Source organism: Macaca thibetana, chromosome 8 (genome assembly GCF_024542745.1).
Source record: "Macaca thibetana thibetana isolate TM-01 chromosome 8, ASM2454274v1, whole genome shotgun sequence".
NCBI classification, from domain to species: domain Eukaryota; kingdom Metazoa; phylum Chordata; class Mammalia; order Primates; family Cercopithecidae; genus Macaca; species Macaca thibetana.
Window position 1 is genome coordinate 46,944,231 of NC_065585.1, and position 13,355 is coordinate 46,957,585.

The following is a 13,355-nucleotide window of genomic DNA, read 5'->3' on the forward strand; positions in this document are numbered from 1 at the left end:
GACTGAGAAATATGGCCCCATGCAATGAATTCTGTGTTCTCTGTGCCATTCGAGCCATCTTATCTGCTGGGAGCAGTCAATGAAAGAATTGGCATCAGTGGCAACGGTGCATGTGAGAGAAGCCTTATATGGTTAGAGGTCCTTTGGTGGGAAATAAAGTTTGATTTTATTTTATTTATTTTTTATTTATTTTTTTATTTTTTTTTGAGACGGAGTCTTGCTCTGTCACCCAGTTCTGGAGTGCAGTGGCACAATCTCAGCTTACTGCAACCTCCCCTCGCAGGGTTCGCGTGATTCTTGTGTCTCAGCCTCCCAAGTAGCTGGGATTACAGGTATGCACGACCATGCCTGGCTAATTTTTCTATTTCACCATGTTGGCCAGGCTGGTCTCAAACTCCTGACCTCAAGTGATTCACCTGCCTCAGCCTCCCAATGTGCTGGGATTATAGGTGTGAGCCACTGCGCCCAGCCTGATTATTTTTAACTCTATTTTTTATTTCACAAAGCCCAGTGCATAGACTCCATAGCAGCTTTAGAAGCCACTATCAAAGGCTATTTTTCTATGTTGTTATATGTATTCGACATGGAAAAGAAGACACAACCCTGGGGAGAAAGGCTTGGAGATGAGTGAATGCTTCATGTGAATCTCCAGACTAAACCCACCTGATTTCCATGCACAGCCTGTCGATCCTGTGGGGTGGGGACAGTGGCTCTGACACAGACAGCATGCTATCACACAGCTAGAGACATGGCATTCCAAGGGCCTTTCCTTCCTTGACATTCATCTCTTCTGTTTAGACAGTGCCCACATAGTATAAAAGAGAGGTGATAAAATGTGGCCTAGATTGAGGAGAAATTATTAAGACTCATTTTTCTGTAAGACCACAAAAGATTCTCTATGATTATTATCTCCACAGGGAAACAAATGTTGGACAAAATACAACCAGATTCAAATAGCTTATCCTATGGAACTTTGCCTGATGGAAGTGACTCAACAAACAGCCAAAGTGGAGAGAAGAAAGAGGTCTAAAATGCTGAGAGGGATGACTGTTGGCCTGTTATTCGATACCACCTTTTTAAAAAATTGCACATGTTCAATTTGTGTCAGCAGCTCTTTTATAAGCTGACATGTGCTAGCATTCATTTCAGTCCTTTCCCCCACCTCAGCGCCTATGGACAATCGGGGGCTTCCTAAGCTCTGACAGTCTAATATTTCCATGGAATGTGATTTGAAGTGTTCCCCACACCCTGGACCTCTCCCTAGTGATTATCTAGCCAGCTATACCTTAATCAGAGCCCAGCTGCTCTAGCAGGAATGTTGCACAGAAATGTACATTTGTGGTTTGGCCATAGGTCGCAGAGGTGGCTTCTCCCACGGGTAGTGTCAATTGCTTCACTTTAAAAAGACACTTCAGCCCCGTAGCCTGACTCCCAAAAGAAAGGTTTGAGAGTGCTCATTTTTTTTCTAAGCCACCTTTTATAAGCCTCCCTATAAAAATCTTACCTTTCAAGTCCTAAATTAGAATTGCAAGTCATCTTTTCTGAAAACTAATGCTATCAAAGTCCTCCTTGGAAAATTAAGGGTCTCTTTAAAATTAGAATTTATAAATGGCATTCAGTGACGGTGTATACCAAAATTAAAAGACCTTGACTGGTGGGCTTTTTAAATGTAAGAAAGAGGAAGTTTAAGAAGTAGGACTCTGCTTGTTTCAGTAGCCCATGTACTAAAATAGGAACAATGCAGAGAAGATTAGCACAGCCCCCACGCAAGGCTGACACATAAATTCATGAAGCATTAGAGACAAAAAGTAGGACCGATGTTTCTTTATTTTGTAATAAAAATATAGAATGGTGATGTTTTCTTCAGCTGTATGATTCTATTATACTTGAAACTGAAGAAAAATTTAATATCCTATGGCTTTGTTTTTATAGATCTTATAATTTATCCAGTGGGCTTATATGTCTTATTCTCCATATAAGTCTAAAAAATCACATTTAAATTCTTAGTGATATTTTCAGTACACATCATTTCTTCCCAAAGTCATTATCTCAAGCTTTGTACATTCTTCGAGATAAAAGGAGAGTTGTGATTAGAGAACTGTATTTCAGCCATTTAATTCTCTAGACATAGAAGACAACCCAGTGGTCAAACCTGAGCTTCAAGAGGAAGCCCAACTCCTCCTGTGCCCTAAAAGGCTTTTCCACTTCAATTGATCACATATCTACTAAGACACATTTGCATGTAGAATCCATAATAATATCTGTTATTTATGATCTACCTAATATTTAAAGGAGAAGGAAAGAGGTAGCCTTCATTGTAGCCAACATCAAACAATAAGTCCCACCCTTCATGACATTTCAAAGCCTTCAGATCAGGAGATAGAGACACAAAAAACCCTTCAAAAAATCAATGAATCCAGCAGCTGGTTTTTTGAAAAGATCAACAAAATTGATAGACCACTAGCAAGACTAATAATGAAGAAAAGAGAGAAGAATCAAATAGATGTAATAAAAAATGATAAGGGTGATATCACCACTGACCCCACAGAAATACAAACTACCATCAGAGAATACTATAAACCCCTCTATGCAAATAAACTAGAAAATCTAGAAAAAATGGATAAATTCCTGGACACATACACCCTCCCAAGACTAAACCAGGAAGAAGTTGAATCTCTGAATACACCAAGAACAGGCTCTGAAATTGAGGCAATAATTAATAGCCTACCAACCAAAAAAAGTCCAGGACCAGATGGATTCACAGCCGAATTCTACAGAGGTACAAGGAGGAGCTGGTACCATTTCTTCTGAAACTATTCCAATCAATAGAAAAAGAGGGAATCCTCCCTAACTCATTTTATGAGGCCAGCATCATCCTTATACCAAAGCCTGGCAGAGATACAACAAAAAAAGAGAATTTTAGACCAATATCCCTGATGAACATCTATGCAAAAATCCTCAATAAAATACTGGCAAACCGAATCCAGCAGCACATCAAAAAGCTTATCCACCATGATCAAGTGGGCTTCATCCCTGGGATGCAAGGTTGGTTCAACATATGCAAATCAATAAATGTAATCCACCATATAAACAGAACCAAAGACAAAAACCACATGATTATCTCAATAGATGCAGAAAATGCCTTTGACAAAATTCAACAGCCCTTCATGCTAAAAACTATCAATAAATTTGATATTGATGGGACATATCTCAAAATAATAAGAGCTATTTATGACAAACCCACAGCCAATATCATACTGAATGGGCAAAAACTGGAAGCATTCCCTTTGAAAACTGGCACAAGACAGTGATGCCCTCTCACCACTCCTATTCAACATAGTGTTGGAAGTTCTGGCCAGGGCAATCAGGCAGGAGAAAGAAATAAAGGGTATTCAATTAGGAAAAGATGAAGTCAAATTGTCCCTGTTTGCAGAAGACGTGATTGTATATCTAGAAAACCCCATCGTCTCAGCCCAAAATCTCCTTAATCTGATAAGCAACTTCAGCAAAGTCTCAGGATACAAAATCAATGTGCAAAAATCACAAGCATTCTTATACACCAATAACAGACAAACAGAGAGTCAAATCATGAGTGAACTCCCATTCACAATTGCTTCAAAGAGAATAAAATACCTAGGAATCCAACTTACAAGGGCCTCTTCAAGAAGAACTACAAACCACTGCTCAACGAAATAAAAGAGGACTCAAACAAATGGAAGAGCATTCCATGCTCACGGATAGGAAAAATCAGTATCGTGAAAATGGCCATACTGCCCAAGGTAATTTATAGATTCAATGCCATCACCATCAAGCTACCATTGACTTTCTTCACAGGATTGGAAAAAATGACTTTAAAATTCATAGGGAACCAAAAAAGAGCCCGCATTGCCAAGATGTCTAATCCTAAGCCAAAAGAACAAAGCTGGAGGCATCATGCTACCTGACTTCAAACTATACAACAAGGCTACAGTAACCAAAACAGCATGGTACTGGTACCAAAACAGAGATATAGACCAATGGAACAGAACAGAGCCCTCAGAAATAATACCACACATCTACAACCATCTGATCTTTGACAAACCTGACAAAAACAAGAAAGGGGGAAAGGATTCCCTATTTAATAAATGGTGCTGGGAAAACTGGCTAGCCATATATAGAAAGCTGAAACTGGATCCCTTCTTTACACCTTATACAAAAATTAATTCAAGATGGATTAAAGACTTAAATGTTAGGCCTAAAACCATAAAAACCCTAGAAATAAACTCAGGCAATACCATTCAGGACATAGGCATGGGCAAGGACTTCATGTCTAAAACACCAAAAGCAATGGCAACAAAAGCCAAAATTGATAGATGGAATCTAATTAAACTTAAGAGCTTCTGCACAGCAAAAGACACTACCATCAGAGTGAACAGGCAACCTACAGAATGGGAAAAATTTTGCAGTCTACTCATCTGATGAAGGGCTAATATCCAGAACCTACAAAGAGCTCAAACAAATTTACAAGAAAAAAACAACCCCATCAAAAAGTGGGCAAAGGAGATGGACAGACACTTCTCAAAAGAAGACATTTATGCAGCCAACAGACACATGAAAAAATGCTCATCATCACTGGCCATCAGAGAAATGCAAATCAAAACCACAATGAGATACTATCTCACACCAGTTAGAATGGCGATCATTAAAAAGTCAGGAAACAACAGGTGCTGAAGAGGATGTGGAGAAATAGGAACAGTTTTACACCGTTGTTGGGACTGTAAACTAGTTGAACCATTGTGAAGACAGTGTGGCAATTCCTCAAGGATCTAGAAGTAGAAATATCATTTGACCCAGCCATCCCATTACTGGGTATATACCCAAAAGATTATAAATCATGCTGCTATAGAGACACATGCACACATATGTTTATTGTGGCACTATTCACAATAGCAAAGACTTGGAACCAACCCAAATGTCCATCAATGATAGACTGGATTAAGAAAATGTGGCACATATACACCATGGACTACTATGCAGCCATAAAAAAGGGTGAGTTCATGTCCTTTGTAGGGACATGGATGAAGCTAGAAACCATCATTCTCAGCAAACTATCACAAGAACAAAAAACCGAACACTGCATGTTCCCACTCACAGGTGGGAATTGAACAATGAGAACACTTGGACACAGGAAGGGGAACATCACACACCAGGGCCTGTTGTGGGGTGGGAGGAGGGGGGAGGGATAGCATTATGAGATATACCTAATGTAAATGATGAGTTAATGGGTGCAGCACACCAACATGGCACATGTATACATATGTAACAAACCTGCATGTTGTGTACATGTACCCTAGAACTTAAAGTATAATAAATAAAATAAAATAAAATAAAAGCCTTCAGATCACGTTTGACATGTCTATCCAATATCATTCCAGCCAATGGTCTTGCATGTAAATAGGTTGTTTAACTTGGTGGCATTGAGACTGTAACCTTAATGATTCAGGTCTTTCAGCTTTGTTCTTTGTCATAATCTGTACTCCTGGCCATACTGACCAAACCTGGCTGCAAAGGAAAGCGATTTGAATTGATCACCAATGTATGAAAAATACAGAACCCATGTCTGGCTCCTAAACTCCTGGTAATAATTCCCACTATTGTAGAAAGTGTCCCATGCATTCAGATAAAGCAGTCATAATTTATGGCATATTTTACTGAATTTGTCCAGCATATTCGTACTACAAGGCTCAGCGGAGAAATGTATCTAGTGCCTTAAACTACAGTTTTCTGGTGACTCTTAAAATTGGTTTCCAAGATTGGGAAAACAATTAGATTGAAGAGTTTTGCTTCAAGTAGACCTACATTCGTAGCTCGAGTGCATGAGGTTTTCAGCATTGCAGAATTTCACACAGGCACAAGCATAACACCAGTACTTTAGCAGCCGCCAACAGTTGCATCTATTAAACGTTTTGAGAAATGACATTGACTTATGCACATTTAAGCAATCAACAATGTTTTAGAAGTCCAGGTAATATATTAAATATATTCAGACCTAGTTTTACTTTCCATATTATTGCTCCAAAGTAAGGTAAATAGGAGTTTTAGTTGTACTGGCTTGTAAGATTTTTTAAATTACGCAGTGCATGACAACAACTAAAGCCAACTCAGTCTTTCTCTTGGCATTGTGAGTTGAGGACCTTTAGCCAACAGTTAGCTCATCTGACTGTTTGTCTAGACCAAGGGTCAGCAAAGTTTTCAGTAAAGACCCACAGAGTAGATATTTTGGAGTTTGTGTTGTCTGTCCCAACAGACAGACATTGTGCCTGTCCCAACTACCCAACTCTGCCATTGTAGCACTAAAGCAGCCATAGACAAGATTAAACAGAAGAGCATGGCTGTGTTCCAATAAAACTTTATTTACAGACCAGGCACGGTGGCTCATGCCTATAATCCCAGCACTCTGGGAGGCTGAGGCCAGCAGATCATCTAAGGTTAGGAGTTCGGGACCAGCCTGGTCAACATAGTGAAACCCCATCTCTACTAAAAGTACAAAAGTTAGCCGGGCGTGGTGGTGAGTGCCTGGACTCCCAGCTACTCAGGAGGCTGAGGCAGGAGAATTGCTTGAACCCGAGAGGTGGAGGTTGCAGTGAGCCAAGATCATGCCATTGCACTCCAGCCTGGGTGACCGAGTAAGACTGTCTCAAAAAAACAACAACAAACAAACAAAACAAGTGGTCAGTCTATGAGCTATAGTTTGCCAACACCTGGTCTAGATTCTTCTGCCCTTGCTCTGCAGCTTCTTTCCTGTTGATTGGGCATTCAGGGAAGGAGTTTAAAAAGTGACACTCATGGCTCATGACAAATGAGATACTTTGGGAGTGTGGAACCATGGCTTGATATTTGCCTTCAGATATTTTTGCTTATATAAGTTATAAATGGAAGTGATAAGTTCATTCTCAGTGTCCAAGTTTCTCTCTTTTGAAGGCAATGGTTCTTTTGTGAACACCACTAACTACATTTGAAAAGCCTCTCCAATTCCACATTCCAAGTCAATAATAGCTTTGGAAATGAGTAACAATGACCTCTCATGTAGTAGATTAAAGCAGAGGCCTTTACCATATGATGGTTTTTTGGCTTAAATGTTTGCTTGTCCTGTAACTATAATACTTTCGTTACCAGAATCACTTGAAAACAAATACAATAAAAAAATTTCTCAAGCGGGACCCAGAATGTATTCCTCCCCCTCCTCAATACCCCACACACTCCTAGAGATTCTGTTCTGTGGCAACGTAAGAAAGAGAAAGACAGATTTCATAGATGAGTGCAATTCTAGTGCTATGAAAGAGTAATGGTGGTAATGTGTAAGTCTGGCTCCAAAGGACGCAGGTGTAATGGTGGACATGACTCAAATAGATAGAAATGTCGAGCCAAGTTCCCTAAGCCAAGAGCCCTCTTTGTGCTCCTGTTTCCAAGCACGCAGCTCATCCAGGAATGGTGAGTGTACACACTCAGCAATGCTGAAGGCTGCCTCAGTGCTTGCCAATTTAACAGTGACATGATGGACATAAATATAGCGGTTACTAACGTGAACCTTCCCAACACTCTTCCAGACTGCTTTACTTAAACTCTGTGGCTGGTTATAGAGGCAGTCTTTGCACTGGGCAGCTGCAAGGCTAATGCACATGTTTGGCACCAATGAATGTGAGTCCTTTAGTGGGGTTGCTAGATAAACACCACACATTTTGAACTATTAGAACAAAATCTCAAAATTGAACCCAACCTGATTGTGTGGGGAATTTAGAGGCTGCTTCTAATCGTTAGACTCATCAACAGTCTGGCTCTTATTATGACCATCTTGAAGTAAAAAAAATAAAATAAAATTCCACACATACACAGTTTCCATGCAAATATAGACCAGCCTTGGGCTATTAAACCTAGCATTTTAGCAATTGTGGTAAATGCAGGGAAGAGCCTTCCCACCCAGGAATTTTTGAGTTTTTTCCCTTTCTCACCAACCTCGGGGTACCACACAACATGATGTCCTGTGCCAGGAGAGCAAATCAGTTACAGGAGCTGTGGCCCATCCAAGGAAGCTTTTTTTTTTTTTTTTTTTTTTTTTTTCCTGAGAGGGAGGAAACTCCTCTTTTAACATTAACGTTGGTCCTTTTTGAGAGTTAATGAGTCCCAACCACAATGTAAAAGAGGAATATCAATCCCAATATCAAATAAATGTGGTGTTTTGAGGCACACCCTGCTGGGCCAGGCACTGCCAAGAGTTTCATGGAGTTCCAGGCAAGATGTAAGATAGTCTCCATGTTCCAGGAAAGAGTCTCCTTCCCAGGGAGCTGACAAGTGCGTAGCCAAGAAAGAGCCCTCCATTCCTGGTGGGACCAGCATGCATGGACCAAAGCCACTTTGCACATTTGAGCTGCTGCTATCCAAACACGAGCCCGTCCCTCCAGTGTGCACGCATCCCACTTTCAGAGCCTTTCCCTCATGGTTCTAATTTGAGAAACAACCTCAGAAATGTTCTGAGGCCTGGACTCTACTCCCTCTATCCAAAGCACCTCACCTAAACCTTCTCAACACTGTGCATGAACAAGGAGATGAACCAACTCAAGAACTCTTGACCCAGGGACTCAAAGCCTGGGTTATTTGCCTAATTACCACATGCCTCAAACTTAGCAAATGTTCATTAATTCACTCAAACATAATTGATCACCTACAATTTTCAATGTAATGCGCATTTTTTTAATAGACTTTATTTTGTAGAGCAGCTTTAGGTCACAGCAAAATTGAGCAGAAAGTACAGAGAATTGCCATCTGCTTCTTGCCCTTTCACATGCTAACAGCCTCCCCTATTAGCAACATCCCCCACCAGAGTGGTACATTTGTTACAATCAATGAGCCCACATTGGCACATCATTATCACCCAAACTCCCTAGTTTACATTAGGGTTCACTGTTGGTGTTATACATTCTATGGGTTTGGACAAGGTATGATGACATGTACCCATCACAATAGTATCACACAGATCAGTTTCAAAAACCCTCTTGCTCTGCCTCCCCGCAGGCCCTGGCAACGACTGATCTTTTTACTGTCTCCAAAGTTTTGCCTTCTCAAGAACGTCATATATTGAAATTATATAGTATGTAGCTTTTTAAAATTGGCTTATTTCACTTAGTAACATGGATTTAAGGTTCCTCCATGGCTATTTACACTTAGTTGCTCACTCTTTTTTTTTTTTTTTTTTTTTTTTTTTTTTTTTTTTTTTTTTTTGAGACGGAGTCTCGCTCTGTCGCCCAGGCTGGAGTGCAGTGGCCGGATCTCGGCTCACTGCAAGCTCTGCCTCCCGGGTTCACGCCATTCTCCTGCCTCAGCCTCCCGAGTAGCTGGGACTACAGGCGCCCGCCACCTCGCCCGGCTAGTTTTTTGTATTTTTTAGTAGAGATGGGGTTTCACCGTGTTAGCCAGGATGGTCTCGATCTCCTGACCTCTTGATCCACCCGTTGTATTCCATTTTCTGGTTGTACCACAGTTTATTCGCCTGTTCACCTACTTGGTTAGACAAATAGATGAATAGATGTGATCTTGGAAGGCCATCTTGCAATTGCAAAAAGCTTCCAAGTTTTTGCAATTTAAAGTTATTGGGAATATGATGATGAATTAGACCAGCTCTTCGGGAGTTGTCTGTCTAGTCAGAGAAACCACAGCTATCATTTATTGAGCCCTTACTGCTAATCTTTTACTTGTGTTACTCATTTAATCCTTAAAATTATCTATTAGAGAGGTCCTGATCCCCACTTTACAGATTAGAAAACCATGATAAGAGGCAGGGCAGTGACTAGGGTAAGTCAAGAGAGGCCCAAGATACACAAATTAAGGAAGCTTATGAAAATCTGACTGGCAGAGTGGTGAGAGGACCCTGAGAGTGAGTGCCTCTTTAAATGTTGTGCCCTAGGTGCCTCACTGTGTCCCAGTCCTGGCAAAAGGAGTTAAGTGACTTGATCAGTATCATTCAGCTGGCAAGTGGCAGAGCTTGGATTTGAACCCAGGACATCTAGCTCTGTAACCCACACTCTTAGCACAAGTGGCCAAAGTACCTACACTGTGCAATTGAATGTCAAAAATGCCTTAAGAGACTTAAAGGGCATGGGAGCTCAGAGGAGAGAAGGGTCTAGGGCACAATCTTCAAAGGGATTTGGGATTGTAGTGGGTTAAACAGTGACCCCTGAAACACTATGTCCATGTCCTAAACCCTACAACCCGTGAATGTGACCATATTTGGAAACAAGTTCTTTGCAAAAGGAATTCAGGATCTTGAGATGAAAGCAACCTGGATTACCTGGGTGGCACCTAAATCCAGTGACAAGTGTCCTTATAAAAGACAGAAGAAAAGACAAAACACAGAGAGGACCCTGTGAAGATAGAAGCAGAGACTGGAGTCCTGAAACCACAAGCCAAAGCAGACCTGGGGCCAGCAGAAACTAGAGGAGACAGGGCAGGACTCTCCCCTAGCACCCTCTGAGGCAGCACAGCCCTGACTACTCCTTGATTTCAGACTTCTGACCTCCTTAGTGGTGATTTATTGTGGAAACTCCAGGAAACGAAAATAGGGATTGACCTGGTCTTTGAAACACATGAAGAATTTGGACATAAGGGGAAGCCCCATGAGCAAAGAAGAAACTGAATAGTTCAAGCCTGGTAAACATCTATAACACGGGGTCCCACGAAGAGGAAGGCAACTCGGTAAGGCTAGAAAAGCAGGTAACAAGGGCCTGAGTGGCCAGCTATGACACAGATTTAAGAGTTCATGCTTGATTTGGGAGGTAACGATTGTATTAACTTCATTTCTGGGGATGAGGACTGACCTTAACGAACATAATCAGTTATCTTTCCAAAAACTCACCTATCCATTCACACTAGCAAATAACCACTCCAAAACAACAACAATAAAACTCACCTATCAGAATTTAAGGACATTCCTCCATATCTTCCTTAGGCAGTCACTCTCAGTGTAAGATGGCATAAAAGATATTCAAAAAATAATGACTGAACTCTACTTTTGCATTTGTGGCTCATCACATCCTACCAGAAACGATCAAGCGTAATGAGGCCATGAGCTGGACAGTGACCTCGAGTTGGCCTCGAGCAAAACAGCTGTCTCCAGAGAAGAATGGGCTGGGCCAACCAGAATCTCACTCTCCAGAACTTGGGTTGAGAGGTATAGAGCAGTCAAGGAGTTAGGAGTGGGAGCTGATACTGGAAGGCTTCCCAGAGAGATATAAATGTACAAGGGGACCACGGAGGGCCTTGGCAAGACAAGGTTAATAGTATACAAGGAAGAGGGAATCATGAGACTAAATGAGCTAAGAGCCAAATCTGTTGGCAAAGACAGGGGAAGTAAGAAAATACTGCAAGAAAAACATAAACTCTGAGAGAGGTGACCAGGAGAGCAAAGCCCAGGACCTCTTGCAGGTATAAAGTTCATGGCACACTTACAGTAACAGCCAACACCGTCTAGCTGGCAGGAGAGATTCTTCCTAGCCACCAAAGGGCCTGAGTTCCTTGGAAGTCATTGGGTTTCCAGAAGACAATAGTTAGATTGGGCTGTTGGCACCAGACAGGGAAGGGATGAGCTCATTTGAGAAATACTTCATGAAAACCAGGAGGCCATCATTTCCAGTATTCACACTGCAGTGCAGGACTGTTCAGTGAGAGTCCATAGTGGTAGGGGACAACCTTTGGATAGAAGATGGAAGAAAGTGGGCACAAGAAAATGATCAGGAGTCCTTGGTGGATCCCAGGGCTAATCTTAATGAGCAGTATAACCTTGTTTTTTGAAGGTATGTAGAGTACTCCCAATGCATGGTCACTGAATGACGGCTGAGGCATCTGCTGAGTGAGTGAGAGAGTGTGTGTGTGTGTGCGCGCGCGCGCGCACGCGTCGGGAGTGGGGCACGGTGATGCATAAAAAGACGTTGAGGGAGCAGGGGACATAATGGGAACCCTTTTCAGTGTGGAGAGAAAGGTCAGCTCCCTCAGTCACAGACAGGATAAAAACAGGGAGCACAACAGCAAAAGAGCCCTTTAAACACCTCCTTCCTTGAATCTCTGTCCACCTAGGAACGCAAAGCTGAGCAGGTGGCTCTTAGGGCAAAACCAGAGAAATGAACCAGGTCATGGGAGGAGAGTCGCCTCCAAGTAGCACAACCTCCAACCCCGTCCCCCGGGCCCTCACCACCCCCAAGCTAGGAACTCCTGCGCCAGGTTATGGCTCCACTGCTGTGCCTTGGAACAGGGTGAGCACCCACATGGAGCCTGGTACGCAATGGCCACCTTTCTCCTTTGGCTTGGGGGGTCTCGGGGTAGCAACCTGGGACACTGCTGTCTGGACCATGACAGGGCCCACCCTGCTTCTCAGTCGCTAACAAGGAAACAGGATTCTGCAGGGGAGGACAGAAATCTGTCACCCAGGGCACAGGGCTTGCCTTGCTGGCCTTTCCACGGGCCTTCTCTAAAGCAAACCACCTGTTTCCTGCCCGGCATGGGCCTGAGCCTTCCAAAATCTCCGCAAAAAAGAAATATATCCAAACCACTGCTGAGGAAGGACAGTCTTGGCACTGCCTCTGGTTGTATTTGTTGTTCACTAAGGAGTTTTGTGGAATCCAGACTCATTTTCCACTGAAACAAGGGAAAGTAAAGACGGCACCAAATAAAAATAGTTTCCCGGCGTTTCCTGTTTACTCTGCTCTGCGGGCTTCCCACGGCCTGGGGGCTTTGCTGGACTTCTGCACAGAAAGCCCCTCTCCAAAGAACACTGCAAGTGACGATTTGCTTTCTTCTTCTGTGTTTCTATTTCTCTTCCTTGTGTTCCATGGCAGTTTAGTTTGGGGGTCTGTTGGGTTAACTCCCAAATCTCCTTTCTCTAACCCTTTTTAGAGGGAGACAAGGTTGCAGGGTGTTTCTGTGCTTTCCATGACCCCGTTCTCTCACAAAGTAGAGCTAATTATGTCCGGCCTGCTGGGCCTCAGAAGGAAGATGAAGGAGAAAGAGTAGGTGACACAAATATGAAAGGACTATGGAGAGAGGGGACCTGGCCAGGCACAGTGGTTCATGCCTATAATCCCAGCACTTTGGGAGGCCAAGGTAGGAGGATCACTTGAGCTCAGGAGTTCCAGACCAGCCTGGGCAACATAGGGAGACCCCGTTTGCACAAAAAAAAAAAAAAAAAAAAAAAAAATTTAATTAGCCAGGTATGGTGGCACATATGTGTGTGTGGTCCCAGCTACTCAGGTGGCTGACGTGGGAGGATCCCTTAAGCCTGGGAGGTCGAGGCTGCAGAGAGCTATGATCTCACCACTGAACTCCAGCCTGGG

The 13,355-nt window shown here is 42.6% G+C and overlaps 2 protein-coding genes and 1 non-coding gene across 3 annotated transcripts in view; all 3 read left to right on the top strand.

The window, feature by feature from the left end:
- Positions 1-7,195, top strand: part of NIPAL2 (NIPA like domain containing 2) — a 106,189-nt gene extending 98,994 nt beyond the window's left edge. Inside the window, exon 11 of the mRNA XM_050801210.1 lies at positions 918-7,195. Coding sequence (XP_050657167.1) covers positions 918-1,030 — 113 coding nt within the window. The 3' untranslated portion in view covers positions 1,031-7,195. The remainder of the gene's footprint in view (positions 1-917) is intronic.
- Positions 1-13,355, top strand: part of RIDA (reactive intermediate imine deaminase A homolog) — a 319,353-nt gene that overhangs the window by 223,458 nt on the left and 82,540 nt on the right. The window lies entirely within an intron of this gene.
- Positions 1,703-1,807, top strand: LOC126961893 (U6 spliceosomal RNA). The gene has a single exon (XR_007728477.1). It is a non-coding gene; the product is annotated as a U6 spliceosomal RNA (small nuclear RNA).